A 27,853-nucleotide genomic window follows, 5' to 3' on the forward strand; every position below is an offset into this window, starting at 1 on the left:
CCACAGTGTGCAGAAATATTCAAATACACCCGTTAGAATAGGCGGAAATAACACTGCATGAGAAAAACTGCATTGGATTGGCATAAAGTGGGCATGTCTGTAAAGGGGAGATGTGTTGGTACCCATAGAACCCATTTTCATTTAGTTGTCTTGAGGTAAGATTGTAAATGGCCATGCTAGTTTTCCCTCACCAAAATGTAGACTCACTTTGGAGCATTATTCAGCCACCTTCCCGCCAAGCTAGCATGAAATAGTTGGTACCTATAGATTCCTTAGATCATTACGACCGCAGACAAAAAGTTGGCTGGGCCCATCGGTGGGCCATTGGATTGGCAAGGGGTTAATTGGGTTGGGAGGTTATCGGGTACCTGAATGGGTGTTGGTGGTCTTGTATATCATTACAAAATATGCTCTCCAACCCACATAGCAAATAGTAATTAAAACAATTAGAGGGAGTAAACAAGAAGAGTGCCCCATACTTTAGCTGGGCGATTAGATGCACTAAGCATGAACAATCTTCTTATTACCAATTGCAGTGAAGTGGACCGGGAGTGCAAGAAAAGAGGAGCATAAAGGCTTGACTCTAAATGTGACAAAACCCATTTCATTGTGATGAGAAATGGCATATTGTTTTTCTCCACTATGGTGTTAAGTGGTAGTCAAAAATAAAGTGTTTTATGCTGCATTTTCCAGATGAAACAGCTTCATATGGTTCTTGGTGCAGATCCAGAAAATGCACACACCTGCGGTGTAGTTTATATTTATAGGCTTGTAACTGTACACACATGCCACTCCAGTTTAAGAGTCACAGCTCAGTGGGAGTTTGGTACAGTGGAAAAAAATCCAATGCAGGTGGGGCTTCCAGCTCCGGCGTTTCATTTGCGATTTCATAGTGTGACTGACTCGCACGCCCATCAGCTTGTTGTGCTTACCTCAGGAAATGATAACTATCTATACGTCTAAAAATTTAATTTGGTTCCGCATGAATCAATCTACATACCGTGTATTCTGCGTGCACTAGACCCTGACCCCAGTACAGTGACAGTTCAGGCTAATATTTTAGTGATGTTTTTAAGCTATCCTTCATGGCCTGTGGTATACATCATGCATGGATGTGTACGTGTTTCTGGTCTAGGGAATGACAACCACAGTGATTGGTAGTACTTAAATGTTTAACTACTAGTTTTACACAATACTGCCACCAACATCATGAGCCTATATTATAAAGTTTATAACATGGCATTTCTCTATTGGTGTGCAAATTTGTAAAAACCATCAACAACATGATAATAGGAACCTTGTTTGAAAGTGAAGGAGTTCAAGTATCTTGGGGTTGTGTTCGCGAGTGAGGGGACAATGGAGCGGGAGATTGGTCGGAGAATCGGCGCAGCGGGTGCGGTATTGCATTCAATCTATCGCACCGTTGTGACGAAAAGAGAGCTTAGCCAGAAGGCAAAGCTCTCGATCTACCGGTCAGTTTTCGTTCCTACCCTCACCTATGGTCATGAAGGCTGGGTCATGACCGAAAGAACGAGATCCAGGGTACAAGCGGCTGAAATGGGTTTCCTCAGGAGGGTGGCTGGCGTCTCCCTTAGAGATAGGGTGAGAAGCTCACTCATCCGTGAGGAGCTCGGAGTAGAGCCGCTGCTCCTTTGCGTCGAAAGGAGCCAGTTGAGGTGGTTCGGGCATCTGGTAAGGATGCCCCCTGGGCGCCTCCCTAGGGAGGTGTTCCAGGCACGTCCAGCTGGGAGGAGGCCTCGGGGAAGACCCAGGACTAGGTGGAGGGATTATATCTCCAACCTGGCCTGGGAACGCCTCGGGATCCCCCAGTCGGAGCTGGTTAATGTTGCTCGGGAAAGGGAAGTTTGGGGTCCCCTGCTGGAGCTGCTCCCCCCGCGACCCGACACCGGATAAGCGGACGAAGATGGATGGATGGATGGATGGTTTGAAAGTGAAAGTTAATGTGTGAGTTAATGTTTATTGCACAGCCTCTTCTTGGTCAAACTCTGATCTAAAACACATGCACAAGCAGTGTTATAATCCAACTTTGTGTTGGAAAATATTCTGACGGCACCTCTGCAGTGCACTAGTATATGCCACTGAGAACAATGCCATCAAGTCAAAAAAGTTGAAGTAGTGAAGACGATTACCAGCTTCATAAGCATTTAAATAGTATCTCTAACTGCAAAATCCACCTCAAGACTAGACAATACAAAGTTCTCCTTAACACCCACTCCTTAAATGGGAAGATTGCCAAAATGGTCATTGATTTTTATTTTTTACTTTTTTATACTTGTAACCATACTTTTTTATGGATAGCAAAATATTTAACCAAAGTGAATGTAGGAAATAATGGGGCTTAAAACTTTTCTTAAAACATGTCTTGAGCAATACTGTAAAAAAGCCCTGGGAGTGTTGCAATTGGAGGGGTGGCTTTTGTTTTGTGTATGCAAGCTGTTCTTTTGTTTTTTGTTTTTTTAATGCTATAAATCTATGCCAGCGATCACTATCTTTTCTCCTCTCTTCTATGAAGATGTGTTTGCAATATAATGCTGAGGTCTGAATAGCAACGCATTAATTTGCAAAGGCATACTATAATGGCCTGATTATGACTGTTGTGTTACCTCAGGGGACATAACTAAATCTGGGTCATCCAGAACAAACTCTGTCACATTTAGTGTCTCCATAAGGGCATGACCGGCCCATTTTGAATCTAAAGTACATTACCACCCAGCCTCCTGCTTTTCATCTCATTCTGCTAGGAGCTGAAGGACGTCCACCACAAGGACCAAATGGCTGCTGCTCGCGGGGTACTACAGAGGAACATCCCCATGCTGTACACAGCGTCTCGTGCCTGCCTCCAGCACCCTGACGTGGCAGCCTACAAGGCTAACCGTGACCTGATCTACAAGCAGCTGCAGAATGCAGTCTCCGGCATCTCCAATGCCGCTCAGGCTACTGCCACTGAGGACTCAGCTCTCAGTCAGCCAGCAGGGGGTGGAGAGCTTGCCTATGCCCTCAACAATTTTGATGTAAGTCAAATGAGTGGCTTACAAGTCACAACCCATTTGCCTTTTCTCACAAGTCCAGCCAGACATCCAGGTATCTGCCAGATTATTAAAAACACGAACTTTAAAATTATATTTTTTCCCATAACAGTGCCAGGCACAGTTCCAAAGGTATGACAAAACTATTTATTAACCGAGATGGACGAGGGCTTGTTCACGAAGGTTATAGTCAGGTCATATGTTTGCTTGAAAGAACTAACTCAACTCAAACAGAAAATGACAAAACACTTGAAGGGCTTGGGGTTGGGGTGGAAATTAGGATAAGATATGTGGTCAAATTGGGACATGGCTTTGGGATACATGTAATATGTTGAGTCACTACTACTTCATTCCTTGATTTGCTTCTATGTCAAATGAAGGAGATTTTCACAGCTCTAGCTTTCAGAAAGAGACCTGCATTAGGCTATAGCTGTACTTATAATTATATCTTTTAAGTAACTTCAGTTAACCACTTCTCTGGTAGCTACAACAATATTTTATTAGGTTTTTAGAACCGACAGAAAAAAACAGCATTACAGCAATCACATGTACTGGATGAAATAATAATAAAGAAAAAATAATTGGTTTTGGCCAAGGACTAGACATAGAAAACTGAAGAATATTTTAGAGTCTCAATATCTTCATTTAGGGGAAGAAGTGAAAACATGCAAGGCATGGTCCTTAAGTTTCAAACCAAAGTGTACTTAATTTTGACTTTTAGTGCAGGGAGGAACCCTAATCTACTAAAAACACTTTCCATGTTGCTGTGTAGTCCCTCATATATTAATGCTTAAAACCTTTATATCTCTGAAAGTCACGGTCATCCAGAGTTTACTCCAACTATATCCAGCAGTTCCCTAAAATTCACAATTGACTCAGATGAACTAGTTTTTACCCTTTTTTTTAATTTTTTTAATTTTGAATTAATTTTTTATTTCTCTATTCTTAGTTAACTTGCACTCTAATTGCTCATATTGCTGTTATGGAGAAAGAAACTGCAGTTAGCTTCAACTGCGAACTGAACTTTTAAGAGCGTATTTAAAAAAGGTACCTTTTTAATATTAATGAGAATATGAATCTACAAAGGTATAAGAAACTTATGACCTACTAGTCCTCATAATATTGACATGAAACAACATCAAGATAGCAGCTGGATAAAACATTGAGATAATCATCCTAATACTGCCTGTGGTGATAAATGCAAAGATGATTAACCAGAATTTTCTTTTTCTTTTTTTTAAACTGCCTCTGACTTCTAAAGAAAACCCTTTTGTGTTAATCCTGCAGTGACATTGTTTACCCACATGGTTGATGCAGTCTGCATGCTCATGTTTTACGTGTCCATGGCCATATGATAATTAATCATGGCCTTTTGTGGGAATCTTAAAAGGGTGGTTTTTGCAAACGAAGGATTTTCTAGTGGTGGAGCATGGGACGCAAGTTTGAATTTTGATAAAGACGAGGATAAATGACCTTTGTAGTAAATAGATGTTTATAATAATTGAAAGGTTCTCAACCAATTAACCGGATGCCCAGTCTCACACATGTAACTTGCACTTACATGTTTAATTCCTCTGTGGACATTGACGACATGACTGCTGTGGTCTAATCTATGCTCCTGCTCAAGTGAAACATCACAAAATAAATTGGACATTTTCAATTTGTACAGTAAAAAAAAAAAAAAAGAATATTCTTATATTTAACCAGAAAATCTCTTGAGATACAATACGTCTTTTTCAAGAGCAACCTGGCCTAAATGGTAGTGTATGATGGGTATCACACTTAAACTTTAAAAAAATGGACATAGCATCAGTGACGTCGTCCATTGATTTGTGGCCTGCCGTTTTGAAGCCATTTTTCAGTTTCAATTGTTGAAACAGCAATTTGCAAGTTTTTTTGTATTCAGGAATGAACTGATGGCCGGCCACTCGGGCTAAGTGGATTAGTTGTTGAAATTTATGTTACACTGTTATAAACTATAAAAGCATTTTGCTCTGACAGATGGTATGCCAAATGATTAATCTACATAAAACAAGTGTCAAACTATGCAGTCTCTCAGATCTTTTGCATCAGTGGTTATTTTACAGGTAGCCACGCGGAAAGTCACTCCCCAAAAAAAGTCACACAGGCTCTTTCCGGACTAGCTCCTTTCTGATGCCCAATTTCAAATGCAAGGCAAAATTAGCAAATGACTCAAACCCCCCCAATACTGTCTCTCTCTCTCTCTCTCTCTCTCTCTCTCTCTCTCTCTCTCTCTCTCTCTCTCTCTCTCTCTCTCTGTTTCCTCCTCTGTGTCTTTCTCGTGTGCCTGTTGCCATGGTGATATGACACGCAAGCAGAGGAGGTCAGATGAGACAGAATGGAGAGGGCTGCCTAATAAACCACAATTCTAACCGATGAATTGTTTAATATTTTGTAGCATTTTCGGAACCCCATAGTTTGTCATTGGGGAATTAGCCTTATTTCTTTAGCCTCCACAAGCGTCATTTACTCTCTGCAGTGCCTCTCCAGCATTTCAACTAGTTGCCTCTCTCAGCAGGCTTGCCCCTGTAAAATCTGACATTTGAGTGTTCTCTGTCATCCTGCAGATATAAAAGAGAGGACAGTGGTTTAATACACCACTTCTGTAACTCAAAAGAAAGAAAAGGCTATAAAATCAAAATCATTTCACCAAAGACACACACACACAGTAATCTTGGAAGGCGTAAGTACTTCTCAGAACTGCATTATTCATGGTTTTCCGACTTGGATTGTTCATCACAGTTAGAACGTATGGATAAATAAGGACATGTTGCTTGATATGAATTGTTTTCTTTTCTTTCCAACATTGTGCTGTATCACAGAAAACATTAAAATACGTTGATATTGTTATTCCTCTTAACTTTTTCTTCCAAGACATGTTTAAATTTGAAGGGGATTTGTCTATTGGCTTTTTTTTTTTTAAATTTCTTTTTAAAATTGGTTAATAGCCAACCTTTGGGCGCTTAATGTCAAACATTCAACTGCTACTATTAAAATCCTTTATATTTCTTTATTACCCACACTGGCCTGGAGACATCACTTTGTGCTCAGTATGGTGCTGTTTCATTTAATTGAAGGCAAAAGTGACCTTACCCTAATTCCCTGGTTGTACCATTAATTAGTCAAAAAACTGTTCTGTACTTTATTTCGCTGCTACTGGAACTGTAGACCTAGTTAGTATTTTGGCACATGGACACAAATGAGACAGCTGAACACATTCTTCCCTTCATGTTTTTTTTCAGCCACACTGTCAGTCTGTTAAATCAGCCTTCCCCTTGCCTGCCAGATTTCTCTCTTCGGACTTGTAGAGGGAGAGATTAGTGTACTATAATGCCTTTTAGCATTTTTTTTATCCCAGTGTAATTTCCCCTCTGACCATTTCCTTACAGAAACAAATCATTGTGGACCCGTTGGCGTTTAGTGAGGAGCGCTTCCGTCCTTCCCTGGAGGAGCGTCTTGAGAGCATTATCAGTGGTGCTGCCCTCATGGCTGACTCTTCTTGCACACGTGATGACCGCAGGGAGCGCATTGTGGCCGAATGCAATTCTGTGCGCCAGGCTCTTCAGGACCTTCTGTCGGAGTATATGGGCAATGTAAGTGTCTTACCTTTCTATTTCCTACCTGTTGCCACCACACTCACCACCTACTCTGTATTCTCAACCAGGGTTTTTTACGCAAGGTAACGTAACCCCATTTGTACATGACCTATCCCCTGACCAATCGGCTATCCTAACCTTAACCTTAACCGAGGTCAAATGCCTAACCCCTACCAATCGAGCTGCTTCGTGGGCGGGTCTTGGCGTGGCCATAGTCAGTGGGATTTGCAATTTCGCCGCATACTGGTAATACAGCAATGGTTGATAGCCACCTGGAAATATGGGGAAATGGAAGTTCAATTACAAATTGCTTGAATAAGGTCGGTACCTGGGAATGTTTATGAAGCGAACTGCGTTATGCGTTGGAAGAATTTCAAACTTAGTAAACTACGTAAAGGCTTGCCAGCAGCCCGTAATTGCTAGCTTCTGCTACACCATTTCTACCGCTAGCAACGATGTCAACGCTACAACGCTGGATGTTAGGATGGGAAATCTACAGCCAACAATGCCAGCTGACTTTAGAGCAATTTGTGGCTCTATGCCAACACTCCGAGCAGAGGTGATTTGTGTGCTGAGGACTGTGACAAGCCACAATTCCTACAGGTCTAATGACGGGATTGAAGAAGTGTTCAAAGCAATGTTTCCAGATTCGGGGCTTGTACAGTCATTTATCTGTGGAAAGGACAAGACCAGATACGTTACGCAAAATTTGGACTGGCGCCATATATCAAAAAATAACTCATCACCTAAGTCAAAAAAATGCTGTGCGTTTGTAATTCTGTTCGACAAGACACTGAACCAGACAACCAAAAGCAAACAACTGGACTTGCATGTGCGTTATTGGTTAAATGACAAGTGGTGCTCATAAGTGTATGAACCCATGATAAGTTGACTAAAAAGAGGAATACAAAAATCATCTTTTGGAAATTGATCTTAATTCCTTAATTAAAAAAGTAGGAGAAGTCCAACCTTTAAGGACACCAATTTTCTTTGTGAATAAATAATGTATCGTAAATGAATAAATGCCCTTCCTTAAAATACAGGGGCACAAGTAAGTACACCCCTATGTTAAATTCCCATAGAGGCAGGCAGATTTTTATTTTTAAAGGCCAGTTATTTCATGCATCCAGGATACAATGCATCCTGATGAAGTTCCCTTGGCCTTTGGAATTAAAATAGCCCCACATCCTCACATACCCTTCACCATACCTAGAGATGGAGGGGCTTTCAATAAAATCATCTCTTAATGTAAATCAAACCAGCTATGAGGCTAACTGAAATAAAACCATGCCAATCTCTAGGTAGTGTGAAGGGTATGTGATGATGTGGGGCTATTTTTATGAGCAGTACTGTATACTATTTATACATATTGGCAGGTAAACAGCAGACTCTAATACCATTGTTTTCAATTCATTCATTTTGATTTGTCTTAATTAACGTGTAGTGCTCTATCCATAGTTGTTGTTCACTTGACAAATCAGTAAAGCTTAACTATATGATACACAACATACAAGAGGTTAGTTAATAAATATATTTATGGCACACTTACTTTGAAATGCTGAAGTAGATCCTGGGCAGTTGCATTGTCCATGAACTGCTCCATATAATCTTGACTGGATGTGGTCATTTAACCAATAACGCACATGCAAGTCCAGTTTTTTGCTTTTGGTTGTCTGGTTCAGTGTCTCGTTGAACATAATTTCAAACGCACCGCATACAAGTCTTAAGTTTCATTTAGAAGTGGTCTTAAAAAGTCTTAAATTTAACTTGTTTATACCTGTAGCCACCCTGCCTCAACAAAACAGCTCTCTTAATTTAATTTAATATTTGCATTTTTCCTTCATTGAACAGTTGGACTGCAACATGTGGTCAAAAGACATACATAAACTTAGAACTCACAACTAAGCACTACCTCTAAGTTGAACTTAATCAGTTTTTAGATGAGTTTAACTTGCTTTACAAATACTTTCATACTACTAGGATCCATGTGAATCCTGTCACTTACCTGCACGAAGCCCTGTGGAAAAATCATAATGGTTAGATTTTTCACTTACTTTACTTTATATCCTAAAAAAAAATATCAAGTGCCATCTAATTCTAAACAACCTAACCACTTTTCCGATGGTAAACGTCATGATGTCAAGAAAAGGTGTAAAGGAGAATTCAAAAGGAATTAGGAAAAGACTAGAGATGCACTGATTACAATTTCTAGGCCGATTTCCAATTTTTCATTGAGTTAGACCTGCTGATACCGATTTTAGTCAATTCTGATTTTCTTTTCCTTTTTTTCTTTTTTTTTTTCTTCTAACCACTTTACAGCACACACATATTACAAAACAATATTTATTTTCTATCTTTTCTTTAATAGAACATTGAGGGGGGCGGGTGTTGAACGCCAAAAAGTAACGTTACCTGTAGGGGTGCACGATTCAGAAATTGTCACAATTTATTATTGATTTTTAGGCTCAAGATTCGATTCAAAATCGATTTTCGATTCAAAAACAATTCTTTTCAATTTTTTCAAAAAAAAAAAAAAGATTCACAGTATGTAAATGTAGTTACTTTCATAATATGGTCCAAGTTGAAAAACACCAACATTACTATATATTATTTGGATACAACTCTGTTTAACCGTTCCCTGAATATCCCCCCAGTAACAGCAGAATTTCAGAGTAAGCCATTCACCCACAGCAATGTGCCTTATTTATTACTATCTATGAGCTAGAACTTTATCTGTTTTCTGCTTTTCTTGCTGTCTTTTTAGAGGAAAAATCATAGAGTGCACAGCGTTCCCATTTCATTAGTGAAGTGTTATAGTGGTCCTGTGGCTGTAATGGATGTCTGGCCAGCCAGGATGTGATAGTATTACAGATTCAAACGTTTATCCACACACAGCAATAATTCTGCCAGAGCACAAATATTTTAACAATGAATTTGATTTACAATTAAATGGTGGCTGCTAATTTTAGCATGCCTGGCTAACTTGCTTACTACTTATTGTATTAACCTTCCTAAGCCAAGAGGTAACCTAACATCTAAATATTTTGTGGCTCTGTAAGTTATACTATAAATAGGACAATTTAGGACTGGAACCACTGCTGCATGGCTGCCGGGCCAGGTTATCAACTAAAGCAGAGAATTGGGCAATGATTTAAGCCTGCCTGCTTAATAAGTGGGCAAATCTACACCCAAAAGTAATGTCGTCTTGACCCTTGACAAAACTCTCCATGCAATGTCACTGACATCTTTTATGTAGGCTTTGAGGGATTCTGCTAAGAAACAGAAAGGTGCTATTTATTTATTTTTTTAAAGATAATTTGTTGGGCTTTTAGCCTTTTTATTGATAGGACAGCTGAAGACGGCAAAGGAGGTAGAGAGACGGGGGATGACATGCAGCAAAGGTTCTGCGGGTTGGACTCTAACCCGGGCCGCTGCGGTAAGGGCTGAGCCTTAGTACATGGGGCACACGCTCAACCAGGTGAGCTACCAGGGCGCCCTATCAATGTGGTATTTTAATATTCATTTTTTTTTGTGTCTGTTTTCACTGGACATTGACCAACAAAATGGCAAGCAGTCAAATGCCAAGTTTATGTCATTGTCTCGCAACACTGTCCTGTCCATGCTCAGGCATTACAGCCATGGTTTGCTCTCATCCAGAACACTGCCAGTTTATTTTAAGGTTCAGGCTTTCATGCAGCATTTCTGGTTTGCTTCAACACAAGTTTTCTCCTTGAAATGACCTCCATGCCACTCATGTAGCCCTGTATGACTTAAGAACCTTTACAGAGGAGCACATCTCATCAGTGCAGTGATGTGTGGACATGACAAGGATCTGACTACTCATTTGGCCAGATGAAGAAAACTGATTAGAAGCTTCATTGCAGATGTAAACATAGTGTGAAATACATAGTTTTAAACATAGTTTCAAAAACAGCGTAACTGCCACCTGGAAACATTGGTTTTCATGTGTACTAACGTACGGCTCACACCAGGTATTAAAACCAACTGTACTAAAACATGGGGAAAAGTATTTAAAGGGGTGATAGAATGCAAAACCGATTTTACCCTGTCATAGTTGAATAACGACAGTTCGGTGGGTAAATAGGACATGCATAGAAGCTCAAAGTCCCATTGACACCCCTTTACTATGAAAATCTCATATTTTGAAACTACCGCTGAAAACGGGCAAATCCCAACAAAGCTGGAAGTTGACGTCAACCTCCCAAAAACCGGAACCTTTGTTAGCCCATCTGTGTATTAAGAGAACGGTCACGCCCCAACATTTACATATACTATGTAAAGCTCAAATATGGGTCACTTTACGAAAATGGATGGCTAATTGCAAATTTTGTTCGACTGTGTGTCGGAGTTCAGCTGCCGGTGCTGCCTGTGTTGCCTCGCCACCCGACCTGCCTTCCTTCACACACCCCGACCTGCTCTGAGGTACTTGGAGCTCCGTCACAACTGGCAGCCCACAGCACTCCATACCCGCTCAAAGTCACCGGTTTTAGGATAATGGACTACTAAACGCCGGTGCTCTGACAGAGCTCCAGGGCCTGCAGCTCCCCTCTTCCTGCTAGCTAAATGCCCGGTGTGTGTGAGTGAGAGCGCGGTCAGCGAGCTTGTTACGCCAGCAATCTGTTACCACAGGTTCCAGTTAATCTTTTAATGTGTGTAATTATAATGTGTTGAGTTATTTAAACAAACGATTGGGGAAATAAACGCAGCTTGTCCCGGAGTCTCATTGATAGAGCCTGTGGCTGGATGTAGCTCTATCAATGAGAGCTAGCTCCTCTTAGAATTCCTCTGAAATTCACAAATATTCATTAACTTGAAATCGGACACCGTTGTTAGCTTTATAAGACCTTTAGGGAGATGTTGTATAAGTGGCGTGACGAAATTCAAACTGTAAATATAAACAAATTACGCTGAAAATGAAGCTAACTATCTGTGATTTGTAGCTAGCTACACATAGTTTAATTGTGTATGGGTTGTTGGTGAAATAACGTGTAATTAATGAGAAAATTATTACTATGCAGAGAGCAGAACAGAGCTGCTGTCGGCTGCTGCTCCTCTGCACATTTATGCATTATCATTATATGCGTTGCGATGTCTCACAGAAAAAAATGTGCGTACAGAATTACTCTATATATTGCTCTAACCCGGGCTGCTGCAAAGGACTCGGCCTACATGGGGCGCACACTACTGGGTGAGCTAGAGGTTTCCCCATACATTTTTTTTTTTTTAAACACTGCCACTTATTTTTGTTATGTTCTTTCTAGCTCTAATTTTAAACTTTCCAAGCTGTGTCTTAATGCACTTATAATATAGCACATTGATTGGATAAGTGACTGTACCCCTGGGTTAAACTGTTATCGGGGAAAGGAAGGCTAACTTTAAGATTTGGGAAATAATAATGTGGCAAATGCACATTATGGCTTAGGCCAAGTGTTGTCCCTGTGTCCCCCCTTCCTGGAGTGGAAATTGTGTACTGTGTTACGATGATCATTTAACAAGACAAGACCTTGTCTACTCAGCCAGTGAAGAGGAAAGGCGGGTGTGGGTAATGTAGCCCTAGCACTGCCACATAGCGTGGCCTCAATTATTCTATATTGTCATGACAGTTTGGCATGGCACGTGTGAGTGTAACTGTTTCTGCCACTTTTTATTAATAATGCATGTCTAGTTCCCAGCATCTGTCAGGGTTTTGTTTCACAGAAGAGAGTGATGCTAGGTTGCTTTGACATATTAAGCTACTGACCTTTAAATTCCTTCAACTTGAAGTGATACATTATTATTTAGACCTGCATGAAAAAGACTTAGCGGGCCACTGCAGTAGGACCCTTGCGTCCGCCTTCACTGGCCTTTTTTTCTGTCTCTCTCAATATAGCCCTCCCACTCTGAGCTCGTTAGCATTTCCCTTACACTTTGCTTTCTCCTTGTTGAATCCTTTTTTCGGTTTTCTCCATTTTTTGCAATCTTTCCCTTCCAGTCCCATTCTATCTTGACGGCTCACTCGCACAATCTTTTTGCCTTGGGCATCTATAGTGAGTGGCAGAATTTAGCTTAACCCATATTCTTCTGTGCCTGCATAAGTTGCCGCTCATTTTAAACACACTGCCTATCTGATCCTGTTATGAGCTATGTGCACGTGAATGGTTTGCGATATGCGTTTAGTGGCGTGTTATTATGGATGGATATGAATTCTGAAACGGTGCCAAAAAGCTTGTGAGGATGGAGATCATTCAAGTTTTAAAACACTGGTTTAAAATGAAAATGTAGTAGTGTGGACGTAGACAGAGTTGCCTCTAATGGGGATAAAGTGGGCATTTTACATGCCCTTTTATTTGTGCTGCAACAAGTTTATAAAAGTTAGCTATAGTGTCACTCCCACAGGCTAAGATTTTAGTGTACATCCAGGGCTACATAACTAACAGACAATGTAGTGGAATGTTTCAAAATGTGTTTTAACCCTTTCTTTTGAAAAAAAAAGGGGAAGAAGGTTCAAAGGGGCTAGGCCTAATACAAGACCAGTGTGAAAGCAGTTCAATTTATCTAGTTGTAATCTCATCTAAATGCATAATTAAAACAAATTACACTCCCCACAATGTAACGGGGAAAAGATTTAGTGTCCCTAAGGCTTTTCGTATATTTACAGCCTCCATAAAACACTGGTCTGTCAGTAACAGCAGGCAACGTTTCCCAGACCTGGCCCTTGATCTTTTGCTGGTGAATTCTAGGCTTTTTAATTGGCTTTGCTGGCAGGTAGATGAGATGCACCCCTTTCCACCACAACAGTTAAACAGAATGAAGAATCCCATGGTCTCACAAATTGACATTTTTGTGATGCTGTGACTGAAGTCCCCCCCCCCCCTCTTTCACAGTTGTATGGGTGAATGAACTTAATCCATGGGAAACATGCTTGCTGCTGTTATAAGATTGTCTGTGGCTTTTGGTAATTGAGGATTTTATTGGCAAATATAGCAATCAGATTATTTAATTGTTTGCCTGTCTGATCTTTTCTTCTTTTGTTGTACAGATTGAGGCACAATGTGCACACTGTAAAGCTGCAGTACTGATTTTAAGTATGCAATTTGCCTTCCATCCTAAAACGCTGTCTGTTTTGTCCCTTGGGATTATTTAATTCCTCCAAATATCCCTTTTGTGCAAACATGGAAGATGTGGTGCTGCAGAGGAGTCTAATTCATCTTGCATTCTTCTTTTGAATTGGAGTTGTATTACTTCTAAGGAGTGAGGAAAAATAGTTTTCAATTTCAATTGTATGTTGATAATAAAACATTGCCTATTAAGTAACTTACATTTTCTCTAAAACTGCACCAGGTTACAGTACTTTCACTCATAAACACATCTCAAAATATAAAAGGTCTCCCGGTTACTGTACACATAAAATCATGGCTTACTTTATCTAACTTTTTTATTTTACTTTTTCCAAAGGAAACGTGTGTTTAGGCATATAAAAGAGAGTCAACTATTTATCATCCGTCTATGTATTTATTTATCTATTTATGAATTGGTATCTATTTATGAGAACGTAAAAGGTCTGCTCCTGCGGCGAGGGTCGTCCGCCTGCCCCACACCTACTGACCTCTGCAAGAGGAGAGGATAGGCCAGAGAGACGCCGCACTGTTAGCGGTACAGCCGGTCGCTGTGATTACTCTGAGCAGCATGGATGACAATGAAATAATATATTTTAATGTTTCTCACTTTTCCCCAGATGATCTGAATAAGTTGCTAAATTTGTTGCTAGTCTCTTTTCAGAAATAACGTTGCTAAAAGGCTATGAAAAGTCGCTAAATCTAGCAAGAAAGTCTTGTGGCACGTGTGTAAATTTGACTGGCTGATCAATTGGTGCATCTCTATAATGTTTTACAATGGTCAGATATTTGAATTAGCCCCCATGTCACTTTTTCATAGTTGCGTTGGACTTGGTAACATTTCCATAATGCTTACCACACATATAAAAAATATATATATATATATATATATATATATATATATATATATATATAAAAATTGAATGCTGTCACATTAACCTAAAGGCTACAGCACGCTCAAGGTCAAACCTGTAATAACTGTTTTTTTTTTTTGCCACTTACCCCCAATTTCCACCGGCTGCGGAACGGCGGCGGAGTCATTAGGTTTCCATTAAAGTCAGTGTGTGTATTTCCACTGACTGCCCTCCGGAGCAGATACGCAGAGCTTCTATTTTTGCCGGACGCCGGAGTGCTCCGCAGCAATTCAGCACATGACAGTGTGGGACAGGAAGTCGAGCACAGAAACAAAATAAACATCCGGTTAATTTTCAAAATAAAATACACCGTGCTCACGGCGGATCATATTTCCCTGCACTACACCTTGAAAACACAGCACAGAGTTGTTTCCCCTCTACTCCTCTGGATGGAAACAAACTGTTGTTGGTTTTGTGGTTCTATTCTACCTGAATTCACGAGAACTTGTGGGTCCTTGTGACTACAGCTGTCAAAGCAGAGAAAGGGGAGATAACCTTTCTCCTTATGACCTCATAAGGAGCAAGATTCCAGATCGGCCCAGCTGAGCTTTCATTTTCTCAAAGGCAGAGCAGGATACCCAGGGCTCGGTTTACACCTATCACCATTTCTAGACACTGGGGAACCATAGGCAGGCTGGGGGAACTCATATTAATGTTAAAAAACCTCAGTTACATTTTCATGCCATGGGACCTTCTAAGTTTGCTATTTGTCCCACTTCTTAGGAGCACTGTAATACATTTATTCTCATGTACAAAATCAACAAAATCGTTATGCTGAATATTACTGTACATCCTGAGTTTCTTAGTCAAATAAGTCTGTTAAGCAGTAACTTCTTAGCAGAGCGTTGTCTTCCAGCCAATGGCACAAAGGTTTTCAAAAATGGCAAGAAATCGAAATTATAATCTGCTGATTGCAGGTATGTTTAGCCAGGGAATTCCATTGGCTTGAAAGTGAAGTAGGTAGACTGAAGTGAATTAAGCTGTGATGACTATCTCTGAATGGGAGGCAAACCACATCTATGCATGTTTTAACACATGCACACACATTCGTACACTAAGATGTAGCAAGTCCCTTTGCTTTTATCAGACATCCCACTGACCTTGGCAACAGGAAATTACTCTTCACAACTCTGACAGTAAAGGAATTATATTCAATTTAATGGCAATGGAGATAACTTTATTATATTATTAACCAAATAACACCTTTTTATTAAAAAGAGTACATTCAACACATACTCAAGATGTTTAATATTTATTATAGCATTTAGCAATGTCCAATTATCCATTACCTATATCCTGTTCAGGGAACTGGAACCTATCCAAGCATACATTCAGCAAGAGGCAGTGTACACCATGGACAGGTCCCCACTATATTACAGGGCTAAAAGACACACACAGACAAACGGGTCCAGGCAGAGAATCTAGTTCACGCCACGGGGAAGTATGTGTTTCCAGTTCACCTGACCTGCATATCTTTGAACTGAAGCACCTTGGGGAGAACAGGCAGATTCCACACAGAAAGTCCCAGTCTGTGTTTAGACAAGGTACCCTCTAGCTGTCAGAAAACAATTGAAACTTGAAATTGTGTTTTATTAGGCAGTTTGGGGAGGTATTCAGGGTAATGTATCGATATTTGCGGTCATCCATTTGTTATGTACAGAAAACGTTTATCTAGACTTGAAGTGGAGCTGTCAGAGCTGTTACTTAAAGCAAGTGCTTTCAGCAGTGTATTTTATTTAATGAAGTATCACATTCTGAACCATTTGCCGATAATTTAAGATTATTGCTTTCCTGGGTAGTAGGCAGCAATGGTAGGCTTGTCGTCTGGAGTGCCTGGAATTTTTATTTTTTTTATTTTTTTTTAACTGTGCCAATTCATCACAAAGAAGGGAACTAGAACAAATTTAAATAACTGGGGTATGTGACAGCAGACGTGAGTGCGCCACTGTCTAATGCCATCAGTCATGGATGCCGTCAGATTGAGCACAGTCTTTATAGGTTATAGCAATGCTCTTCTACAATGGGTTAATTAGTGTTTGCTTTCAACTGTTAATGCTCAGAGGTTTGTTTGCTTAATATCTACTCTCTTGCACTCTAGCATTCATCTTTAAAGTTTTGTCAATATGTGGTTTGTTTGGTCCTGGGCTTAACATCACACCTTTTGCATTACTTTTTAGGATAATCTGTAATCTGTATAGACAACTTTAATCATGTCTTTAATGCCTAGTTGCTTCAAACTCTGTGTAGTTTTCAAGAATTGTTTTGTGTCGGTCGCTGACTATTAATTTATTTAGAATGTTCAGAATCAACAGGAAAGTTTTAGCATTTTGCAGTTAGTTTGCTCATCCCTCTACTGTTTGCACTTGGATCCCCCAGTGATATGGTTGGGGATTGGCTTTAAATGTGTTAAGCAATAAATATATTAGGGCGGTATTTGCTGATGAGAGTCCAGATCAATATGTCCTTTCTAGTAAGCATTTTCCAGCGTTACTGGAAGCCTCTTAACGAGTTTGTGAAGGATACATGGGCTCTGAGTCCTTGAGCCCTGCAGGCTACTGATGCCATGTAGTCGGACTCCTCAGTTTAGTGCCTCCCCCACCTGGGTACACTGCAGGTTAATTACTGAAGCTTGCTTTCTGTAGGCCTCATCAAAAAAGAGCAGGTAAAATTGAAGTGGTTCTTTCATTTGGATTGCCATGTCGGCTTACATTTCTCAATGTTTGCATCTTTTGAAACTCCAAACTGCTTGATACACAGTAAGTTGCCTTCAGATAAAGTTTACGTATCAGTGAACCTGTCTACCTGAAACTGCCTACCTAAAGTTTTTTAATGGAAATGGTTATTCTTTCTTTTGAACACGTTAGGCTTCTTATGTGGACTTTCTGACAAATGGGAACAACTTGGATTAAAGATTTCTTGGTAGAGTTGTTGTATTTTCATATATAATATCTATGAATTGTCTCATTTGTTAAAAAATGGCAACAATATCTTACCTTGATTTACCAGATGCCATGTGGGTGTTGTTTCGCTTCTTGCATACATCTATGTAAACCTAAAATGTGGAAAAAATAATTCTTCCCACAAATTTTACTTATTTTGGCATGTGGAGAGATGACTTTGATCTTTACATTTTAACAACCGTTCAGATTGTGAGTTGGTAAGATACATTTTATGATGTGGTCAAAAATGCTGGGCTTTTACGACATTCCTGGTGGATACCATGCAACTTCAATTTGTAAAACAGCTACATGGTATAATACATAGACTTGTCTTAAACTAACATGTATACAATCTGCTCAGTTGGAAACCCAGAGTTGCAAATCTGCAGGTAGTTTCTGCCATGTCCACTCTGCAAATACTAGAATACGAAGCCAGCTTTTAAAAAAAGCTTTTATCCCTCCTTGATCTGAAAATCCCACGAGCAATGACTGTTATCTGTTGCTCTGGGTCACTTTTGGTTTAACTGCATTGCTGAGATTATTTGCTCTTCTGTGGTTCTTACTCAACTAACACTTGCCTCACAATACTTAACTTGTGTTTAATTTGTTAAAACCGTTATTTAATTAAATGACAAACAAAATCATAATTGATCAATGTCAAATTTGTCTAAGATGCTACAGTTATACCAAAGCTTATGCAAGGGAGGAAATACAGGTTTAGTTATAATTTAATCTTGTATATATTGCCACATTACAATAAAATATACTTTACTGGATCATTAACTCACATATAGGCAATTAATGACTAAAAGGCACTACGTTCATAATCTTAGATTTTATCTGAAGGTTTCATGTGCCTGTGGCATTACTCAGTGTTTTTTCATTGCCTGACAAACTTTACTATTGAAGTTATGCTGACATGGAGTCAGTTCTTGATTTTTTTCAATATAGTAATTTATCTATCAAAAATTTAAATGTTTTACGGTTTTAAATATTGAGTTTTATCTAGCAATATGAAGAAATAACCTCGGATTCTTGAAAATTGTGTTTTGCATTTGCTATTTTCGATTAACCAATAAATTGAAAAAAAATAATTGAGAAAATAATTGATAATTAAAACAATCAATAGTTTCAGCCTTCTTTTGAAGCTTCATACCAATGCATACCGGTAGACAGAACAGTAACAGCATAGATTTTTCTGTATTGACAATTCTATTTAAATGCCCACATTCAGAAATGTCTTTACATCACTCTGCCTTAAAGCAGGGGTATTCAAGCTTCTTCAAATTGTGGACCCCAGAAACGTGTGTTTTGCATAACATTATTCAAATTTTATTTAATTGACTTGTAAAGTAGATGATCTAATCAGTATGTTGACATGCATTGACGGAAGGGAATCATAATCAAATGAATTCCTCAACCTTTAGTGCTTTGAACCAAAAATGCTCTATAACAAAAGATGACACATTACAAGCTGCGCCAATGGTGGAAATGGTATAGACTTCGTGCCCCCCTGTTTGGAAGGGTTGTGAACGTCGTGCATTGTGTATTTATTTTATTTTACTAACATTAGATTCTTACACAGCTAACAGCCATATTTCGCATTACGAAAATGAGTTAGCAAATGTTTGGAAGATATGTAGCTTTGTGAGAAATGGGTCCAGTATTTACTTTGGCGACTTTGGAGCGAAAGAATCGGTCATAATCTGTGCCCGTGTTCACTTCTCCTATTGAAGTGAATAGACTGATCCTGCTGCTAGCCTCCTTCGGTGGGGGGCAGTGGCAAAACCCATATGATGTAGTTACAGAAAATGAACTTGTAAGTGTGGTGTCTCCTTTCTGAGCCGTCTCTGTTTAAACGGTGCTTTAAAAAAATACTAGAAATTGGGTTTCATTTGACACATACTTCCAGAATTTTCACAATATACTGATGCATGTCAACTTCACCAGTGGTTGGTTTTTGGTTTGGCAAAGGATTGCTAAAGATTTATACTGTACATTACAAACTGTAATAAAAGACCAAACCAAGTTGTGAGCATCCATCAGTTAGCCAACACTCTGTAAATTATAACCATTTTATTTAAAAATATATGTTTTGAGGGGAAAATGTTTTTTTTTCTTCAGTTTGCCACATCTTATCCACTATACAGATATGAAATTGTACATATTACAATACAAAAGGATAATGGGAAGAGAAAAGCATTCATTTTGCACAAAGAGATTGGGTTAGAGAGAGGGGATTGGTTCACTTGTTTTTTTTTTTTTTATTTTTAGGCAGGGTGGGGACCAGAGCTAGAGGTTGACAAGAGGAAACAAAAACAGTTTACAAAGAGCCAGAGTGCAAAGGATGCATATTTCTACAAATTTTGTGGATTTTCAATCACTTAGTACAACCGTAGTCTTAAACAGTGAAATGAACTTTATAGAATTTCCACATACATCCCCATTCTTGGTGTTATCAAGAATGAGGTCTCACCATAATGTTTGCTGAATGACATAAGATAAGAAATATTCAACTTAATTGACTTTTGAACATGCAAGACAGATTAGAAGGGCAGTAGCAAAAGCAGTGCGAAGCTGGAAGAAAACAAAATTAGAAAGTGGAGGTGCTTGACTTTGGAAATCGGTATGATCAGTGTATGCAATGTTTTTCTTTGAATTCAAATGTGAAGTGTAACAATTTTTGGTTTACACAAACACTTTCTTAGAAGTTGTTGTAGGCACCCAATGACCATGTGTGCAGAGACATTAACACATTGACACAAGCATTCATTTAAAGACTGAAGCCAGATTTTGACAGCCTCAATAAAGAGACAAAGCCACAAATGGCACCTCCTGAACCCTGACCCTTTCTTTGCTCCTCTCCATCTTCCTATCACTTGCTTTAAATCCCTCTCTCTTTCACCCTGCCCCCATCACCAAACTGAACACAAAGAAGTGCGGAGCTGCGGCAGCAGCTTTAGTCTGATGCTAATGCACATCCTCTCCCTGCTGCATACAAATGTGTCCTGACCCAGGCTTGCTGTTTGCTTATCACTGGATCACCATTTGCTTTCAGGCTATTGACTGCAGTTTATCTTGACACTTGTGACTGCTAACCAAAGAACTGTTATAATATGTATTATTCACGGTAATCACATTTTTAATACTGTAAATGACAACACGATATCCCTTTACAAGAACAATGTCTTAAAGTAAAAGGTCCAATGATGTTTTTATGTGGTGCGGAGGATGATTCTGCTAGAACTATTTTTGATTGGCCGAACAAGCTAAATGTTGCTGGATCGTTGGTGTGGGTGACAGAATATTAGATTATTTTTGCCTTGCCTTAATTGGTTCAATCTTTAGCCTGTCAGTCCTGATTAGTGTGTAAGCACTAAAGAGCCTGGGCGACTGGGGAAAGGTTTTATTTTCAGAATGAAATGCTCTCCTATCTGGCATTTGCGCTGGTCACTTTTACTTGCTACCCTCACACCTCACACTAGCTTGTCTGTATATTGATCCTACTATATTATAGCAAATCAGCAAACTGTACTTACTAGATTAAGATGTTGAAAATATTATGATCACAGTGTATATGGTATTTGAGGGCTAGAGAATCCATGTACAGATCATTAAACATTTAAAGGTCTAATCATTTTGTTCTTGATTTCCAAGATCATCCATGTGTTTTTGCTAAGCAGTGTAGTATATTAAAGATTAACCACAGATGAACAATGCTTAGTGTTTCCCACAGGTTGAGAATTTATTTTGGGTGGTTGGCCCTTGTGGGCGGGAGCTCCCAACATCCAACAAGCTGCAAAACAGCATTGCATTTACGAGCTAAAGCCCGATCAAAGAGGCCATTTTCCCAGTATACATAATTGAATGTAATTGCACCATTTCGGCAGTCTTTTCAAACAGTACACACTTGAAGTTGCATTTCCACACAGAATAAAATTTGGAAGAAAACCAAATATAAACAAAATAATCCCTTTTTGGCTAAAGGCAGCCATTTTTTGGGGGGTGGGCTGCCCACATAAACTTTGTAAACAGGAAATGCTGTGAGGCCTTTGATCTGATGGAAGATTATAGCCTTGCCTAATTGACTCATGTCTGATTTGGTAAATGTAATAACATTTGTTTATACCGAATAGCATTTCAGGGTTCTTCTCTCCTGAGAGAGGATTTATTTTTTTATTTTTAACATAATGACAAATCTTTTTAGTTATAATAATTTTGTGGCCTTTAATGTATACATTATTTTAAAACTATAAAACAAAACTTTGAAAATGTATCCAATTAATTTGCCCTAGTAATTGAGTGAGTGGCTTACAGTAAATTGTCTGTGGTGCAATTAAAAACATGATCTTAAATATTTTTAAAAGAAATGAGACATAAATATCATTTCTCCACTTAATGTATTCTGTTAGCAGAGGGCCATTTGGCTAAGTATTTTCTCTGTGCTGCAGAATATAGAGACAATGTGGAGACAAATCTCACAGTTTACAATTGTCTTGTTTAAAATGATTGCCCCTGCCTGATATGAACAACCTTGCATTCATAGAAAAATAAATTTGTGACTATCTCTACATCATCCCTAGACTGTCATGTCCAACCTGTCATTGTAGCATTCAACATTTCTCACATATTCTCAAATCTTACTTGTAGAAATTATGCTTTTTACATAAACTGGAAAATAAAAATTAAAAAAAGCAAACCCTGTATCATCTGAAATGGTCAAATGGCAAACCATATGCTCTAGGAATAAATAAGAGTTCATACTTCACACTCTTTGTAAGGCAGTTGCTGACACTTGCACTGCCCGTAGCCGTTTATGATCACGAGTGCCCCTTCTTCATGGCTGGGCTCATACTCATTATAGGGTACCTGTGTAGCTAGATCTGCCATAGGCTGCCGCTGCTGGGTCCTCATCTGTCTGCGGTTCTGAATAGCCGAACAATGGCGTATCCGGCGCAGGGTGGGAGGGCAGCACTTCCGTGAGATATACACAACGAAAATGATGAAAAAGAATGAAAATAGAAGGGCCATAGTTCCAATGATAACCCTATGAGTCATAACAGTGTTGTCCATTGCAGAGGAGTCCTCTGTTACAGCTGCCTCTTCCAATGTAGCAGTAGTTGCTTGAGCAGTGCGTGGTGGTGTTGTTGTAGTTGTTGTGGTAGTGACTGTGGTAAAGCTCACAAAATCCTCTGCGTAGTCCTGCGTGGGGGTCGGCTGCATAATTCCAAACAAGGAGCTTGTGATCTCTGCAGCTATAGTAGCGTCTGTGGTAGTACTAATGGTCTGAACAACCGGCGCTGAAAAATTCTGGCAAAGCTGGAATCCATAAACGGCATCAAGTATTTCCTCGCCTTGGGCATATTCAGGACTATGGCAGAGAATGGAATGTTCCCACCTTCCCTTAAAGGTGCTCAGCCAAGTGGCCAGAGAGCAAATCCTTTTGGTACATTCCCAAAAGTTGCTAGACAGCCCAATGGTACCCAGAGACTGCCACATATCCATGACTTGGGGATCCAGACTGGTTAGTTTGTTGTTATCCAGCAGCAAAATCTTTAAATTTGGCAGCGTTTGAAACACATCAGATGTCAGGACACAAATTTCATTTCCTGTGAGGTCCAGCTTCTCTAAAGTGGTCCAGGTCCACTCCATGCCACATGTTAGGTTGCTGATTTTATTCCACTGCAAATAAAGAAACTGGAGGGCAACAAGGCGAGGGAAATGGGCCAAGTTGATCTTGGTCAGCTGATTGTGCTCCAAGTGGAGCTCTTTAAGCTTAATGAGCCCAGCAAATCCATTCCGGGCCAGACTCCGTAAACGATTGCTGCTTAGGCCCAGGTATTCCAGGCTGCGGCAGTCCCAGAATGCCCGAACAGGTGTGGTACGAAGTAAATTGGAGCGGAGGTGGAGTATCTGGAGCTTCCGCAGTCCATGAAACAGTTCTGGTTCCAATGCAGTCATCTGATTGAAGGACAGGTCCAGTATCTGGAGATTGATGAGGTGGATGAAGGTTGTGTTGGGCAACTTGGTGATACGATTGGAGCTCAGATTGAGGTCCTTCAGCTTGTAGAGCCCTTGAAAGGCGTCCTCTTGTACGGTTGTAATCTGGTTGTGGTCTAGATGTAGCCAGGTGAGCTGGCTGAAGCCATAAAATTGATCAGGGCTGAGCTCAGTGATGCTATTGTGGCGTAGTGACAACCCCAGGGCCCCCTTCTCCACACCATCTGGGGGTGCCTGAAGCCCCTGGGTGTCGCAGTAGAACTGCAGGTCCTCACAGCGACATTTTTGAGGGCAGGTTGTGCACGATGCAGGAGGCAGCAGGCACACTAGGAGCATGCTGATCACACACAGACACAGAGCCGCTGGTGCAGGTCCCACCAATGGCCACCTTGAATGGAAACCTGGGTGGGTTCAAAGATAACAAAATGAACTGTGGGGTGGGAAAGCTTATCTCTGCAGAGCACTTATTAATTCATGGCGACGATTGTTCTTTTTGTGGGTGCTTTTCCATAAATCTACCAGTTTAGATATTTTACATTGACTACTTTCACAATGTATGTAAACATGATTTCTGTGAGCTTAGGTTTATTGGAGGTCTAATTTACTTGGGCATTTCATGATCAATTACATACATGAGCTAGACTTTGTTTCCACACCCTTGCTATTTATATTTAGAATATTTTGTTCACATCTTGTTCTCTGTAATTTGGTTTAAATACACATTTTCTGCTGAATGTCATTCATCAATTATTGCCGCATGTTTCTTCTTTATTTAGCTGCTCAAATATGCTATTGTCCTTTTTGAATTCTTAGTTTTTTTAAGTGATTGAGTTTTTTTTCCTTAAGACTTCTTCATCACTTAAGAGGTCTGCAAAACAGTACAAATGGTATTTATATGTATATATTCCCAACTTGTGTTGGTGAAGTAGAAGAAAATGAAGGACATTTACAGCAAATACACTAGGCAGAAGGGCTTTTAGTCCTTAGCCTCCCTCGCTCTTACTTGTATTCCCTATTCATGTCCAGACCTGCCATATAAAGGGACTAACTTACCCATTCTTTTGTGCACATCGGAGGCTGCATTCAACTGTCCTTTTCCGCAGACTCTTGAAGCAACCAGATGGAAGAAAAATCCAAAGGGAAAAAACCCTTTTGAGTAAGCACAAAAGGAATCAGCCTCTTTGGAAATAAAGCAATTCTGAACCCACCCAATTGAAACAAAATATGAAATTCCATGTCCCAAGATGATGGTTAATCCTGTTATTTTGCTTAGAGTCCTTTTAAAATCCAAGCTCAAAGAAAGGGTTGAATCTTTTTCTTCATCCCACGAATCCTTGAAATAAATATTTTATATATATATTTTTTTTAAGTTGATCAGTTGCATCCAGAGCGACTCCGGTGAACAGACCCCCACCCCCCTCCTTTTTTTCTTTTTCTTTTTTTTACCCTTTTGTTTCCCTTCCACCGCAATGATGTCAGCTCAGATGGTTAATTGAAGATCAAGCTTTCCTCTTTCATGGCTGTGGTTTTCCAACCCTAACTTGTTGATGGCAGCCAGAGATCCTGCTTCCGAAGCCGGCTCAGTCTCAGCATAGCCTCTGCAGAGCTGTGAGCGGAGCCCTCGTCTGCTAGCTGAGACGCAGGGAGAGAGAAAAAAGCAGAGCAGGGAGTCAGGGATGTTATTCTGTGCTTTTTGTTGCAGCCACTCACTGCTACAGAGTGGTGGCAGTCTGGCGTCGATCATCACTACTGTTTCTCTCTCTCTTTTTCTCTCCCACACTCACACAAACCCCCTCTCACTCTCTTGCTCAGTCACTTGCTCTCTGCCTCATACACACTGCTTGTGCACCTTAGTCTTCCTCCACCTCCCTCTTGCATCCCCACTTCCCTCCCACTGGCTCGTCACCATCAGAATATTGATATCTTGAACGTGTTGCGGCAGCTTGCTGTTGAAATTAACCACAGCTGTAAATCTCAGCCTTGCCTTGCTGTTGTTCTGCATGCGCTATGTATGAATATATACCAGAGACATAATCAAAAAATAACAACAAAGCAAAAACATAGTTTGTAACATGTGGCTAAAGACAACATAAACATAAGCATGGATGAGCAAAGATGTGCTGCATTCCTATATCTCTGTACAGGAGCGAGTATACTATAGCAATGCTAATTTACGTTGTCTTGCTTATATTCATAATTTACATAACCTAAGTGCAGTTCTGGCATATAGTGTACGGCCTGCTGCTCTGAAGTTAAATTAAGCTAGCTTTAAACATGTAATAGACAAGGCTGAATACTGATGATGTGAACCACAAGGTGCTATAAAAAACTAAAATGCTGTTAAAATGTTTAACATTTAGCGAATGCATTTTATTTGTGGTTTTGCTCAAAGAAGGCTACATTTCAGCACCATTCAGAGTGCTAAAGAGAATGAGATGTCTGTCGTTCAGTGCATGAAAATGCTGACTTTTTCTTAATTATTTAATATGGATAGAGAGGAGTGTGGGGGTAATTTCAATGAACTAGATATAAGAAACAGTATTACGCACAGATACGGTTTCTTTAACTTTGGCACTTTAACATCTTCTATTTTTCTCAAGCATCTTTTACTTAAACATGATCGCTATAGCCCACCACACCCCTCCCTGCTTTATACAGTACGTGTATATTACTTTGATTACCTTACTGTGATGTATTTGATATGGATTTGAAGTCTTTTTGCAACTGTTATAGGCAAACATTTGTACTTAATGAAAGCAAATAATTACATTTCCACTCTGTTTTGGCAGTAGATGAAAATGAAAGAGTAACTGAAACACAAGTAAAATTTGAATGTGTATTGTTACTAAATGTATACTGCTATACCTAATTAATTTCATTACATAATTTTCGGTTCTTAACAAAACATGCATCTAGCTGTGACTTTCCAGGTCACTTGACCAGCATGCTGCTGTCATTCTCCACATTTACTGTGGTAGACTACATCTCCCCTCTGGGACTTTTCTGCAGAATGTGAGAGTGGAAAACATGGGGGGGAAATTCCTAAATCTCAGGGGGCATAATGGAAATACCCTCTATTTGATGTGTGCTAGCTTCCCATTTGGAATTCAAGATGTTTAAAAAACCTTTTTAAAATAAAAAATGTTAAATTATCAATAGACTTTCAACTTGAAAATGAACTTGCTGAAATATATATCTATCTATTTATCTATCTATCTATCTATCTCTATCTCTATATATATCTCTATCTCTATATATATCTCTATCTCTATATATATCTCTATCTATATCTATCTCTATATATATATCTATATCTCTATATATATATATATATATATATATATATATCAATATGCTATAACTCTGATCGTTTGACACTTGGGGCAAACTTTATTTCCATTGGATTTTTCCATAATCCAACGGACTAGTGGTTTTGTAGAAAAGGGATGTTCCTAAATCTGTCCTAAAGGAGATGGATAGAGACTCACTTGAGTATCATAAAAGATGCCTCAGAGAAACTGCCTCCATAATAAGCACCTGAAGAAGTGCTTTAGAAACCTCTGGCACGGATATGAAATATAGGCTAGGCGTGAATGAAATGGGATTGAGAGAGTAGGGGCAGAGCAAGTCCGACCACAGCACTGCATCCAACCAGCACAAAATCACGGGGGATTGGTGCCGTTGGAGCTCCCCTACCCCTAACTATTTACACAACCCCCCAATGGGCAAAGGGCGGTGAGGGATGGGGCAGGTCAATGTCACCACCATCAATGGTGTAATGTTACTGTGGATTTGAGCATTATAAGGGGAAGGAACAGCCAACAGTCCAACTGGTTCTTTGCCCGTTGATCTAATTTTGTTATTCTCCATTCTCTCTCTCTCTCTCCTGTCCCCCCCCCTCTGCTTTTTGGTGTAGGGTTTATGGAGAGAGCAGAGTTTTTTGAAAATGCTGACATGATTGCCAGCATGTCCATCTTTCCCAAACGTGGTCAACGTGTTTAGGTTAGCAGCAATGTTAGGAAGTCCACTCGTTCACACAAGCCAAAATTCGCTTTGTCGAGAACATTGGGCCTCATTCACCAACCGTTCTTACGAAGAAATGTTCTTAAACCCTTCTTACGCACTTTTTTACGAAGATTCTGGCATTCACTGTTTTCTTAACTTGAATTTGTTCTTAGCTAAGAACAAAATCTATGAACACTGAAAAGCACTCGTACGCAC

General features: G+C 39.7%; 2 protein-coding genes across 3 annotated transcripts in view; one reads left to right on the top strand and one right to left on the bottom strand.

Annotated features, from left to right (window-relative positions):
• ctnna1 (catenin (cadherin-associated protein), alpha 1) overlaps positions 1-27,853 on the top strand; it is a 91,734-nt gene that overhangs the window by 11,585 nt on the left and 52,296 nt on the right. For both annotated transcript variants that reach the window (XM_028588861.1, XM_028588862.1), the window contains exons 6-7: positions 2,763-3,032; positions 6,458-6,661. In XM_028588861.1, the coding sequence (XP_028444662.1) occupies positions 2,763-3,032; positions 6,458-6,661 (474 nt within the window). The remainder of the gene's footprint in view (positions 1-2,762; positions 3,033-6,457; positions 6,662-27,853) is intronic.
• On the bottom strand, positions 22,391-25,634 carry lrrtm2 (leucine rich repeat transmembrane neuronal 2). Its single transcript, XM_028590129.1, has 3 exons — positions 25,482-25,634; positions 25,174-25,264; positions 22,391-24,033 (listed from the first exon to the last, which is right to left on the bottom strand). The coding sequence occupies exons 1-3, from the start codon at positions 25,632-25,634 to the stop codon at positions 22,391-22,393; spliced, it is 1,887 nt and encodes a 628-aa protein (XP_028445930.1).

This window comes from Perca flavescens, chromosome 10, assembly GCF_004354835.1.
Source record: "Perca flavescens isolate YP-PL-M2 chromosome 10, PFLA_1.0, whole genome shotgun sequence".
Classification (NCBI taxonomy): Eukaryota; Metazoa; Chordata; class Actinopteri; order Perciformes; family Percidae; genus Perca; species Perca flavescens.

What these genes read in the sequence shown, in the direction of transcription:
- lrrtm2 (XM_028590129.1), bottom strand. Translation starts at nt 25,634, where the DNA reads ATGCAGAACAACAGCAAGGCAAGGCTGAGATTTACAGCTGTGGTTAAT. An exon ending in GGAGGTGGAGGAAGACTAAG is followed by an intron (nt 25,265 to 25,481) that starts GTGCACAAGCAG and finishes CCTGCGTCTCAG; the next exon opens with CTAGCAGACGAGGGCTCCGC. An exon ending in TCTCTGGCTGCCATCAACAA is followed by an intron (nt 24,034 to 25,173) that starts GTTAGGGTTGGA and finishes GAACCCACCCAG; the next exon opens with GTTTCCATTCAAGGTGGCCA.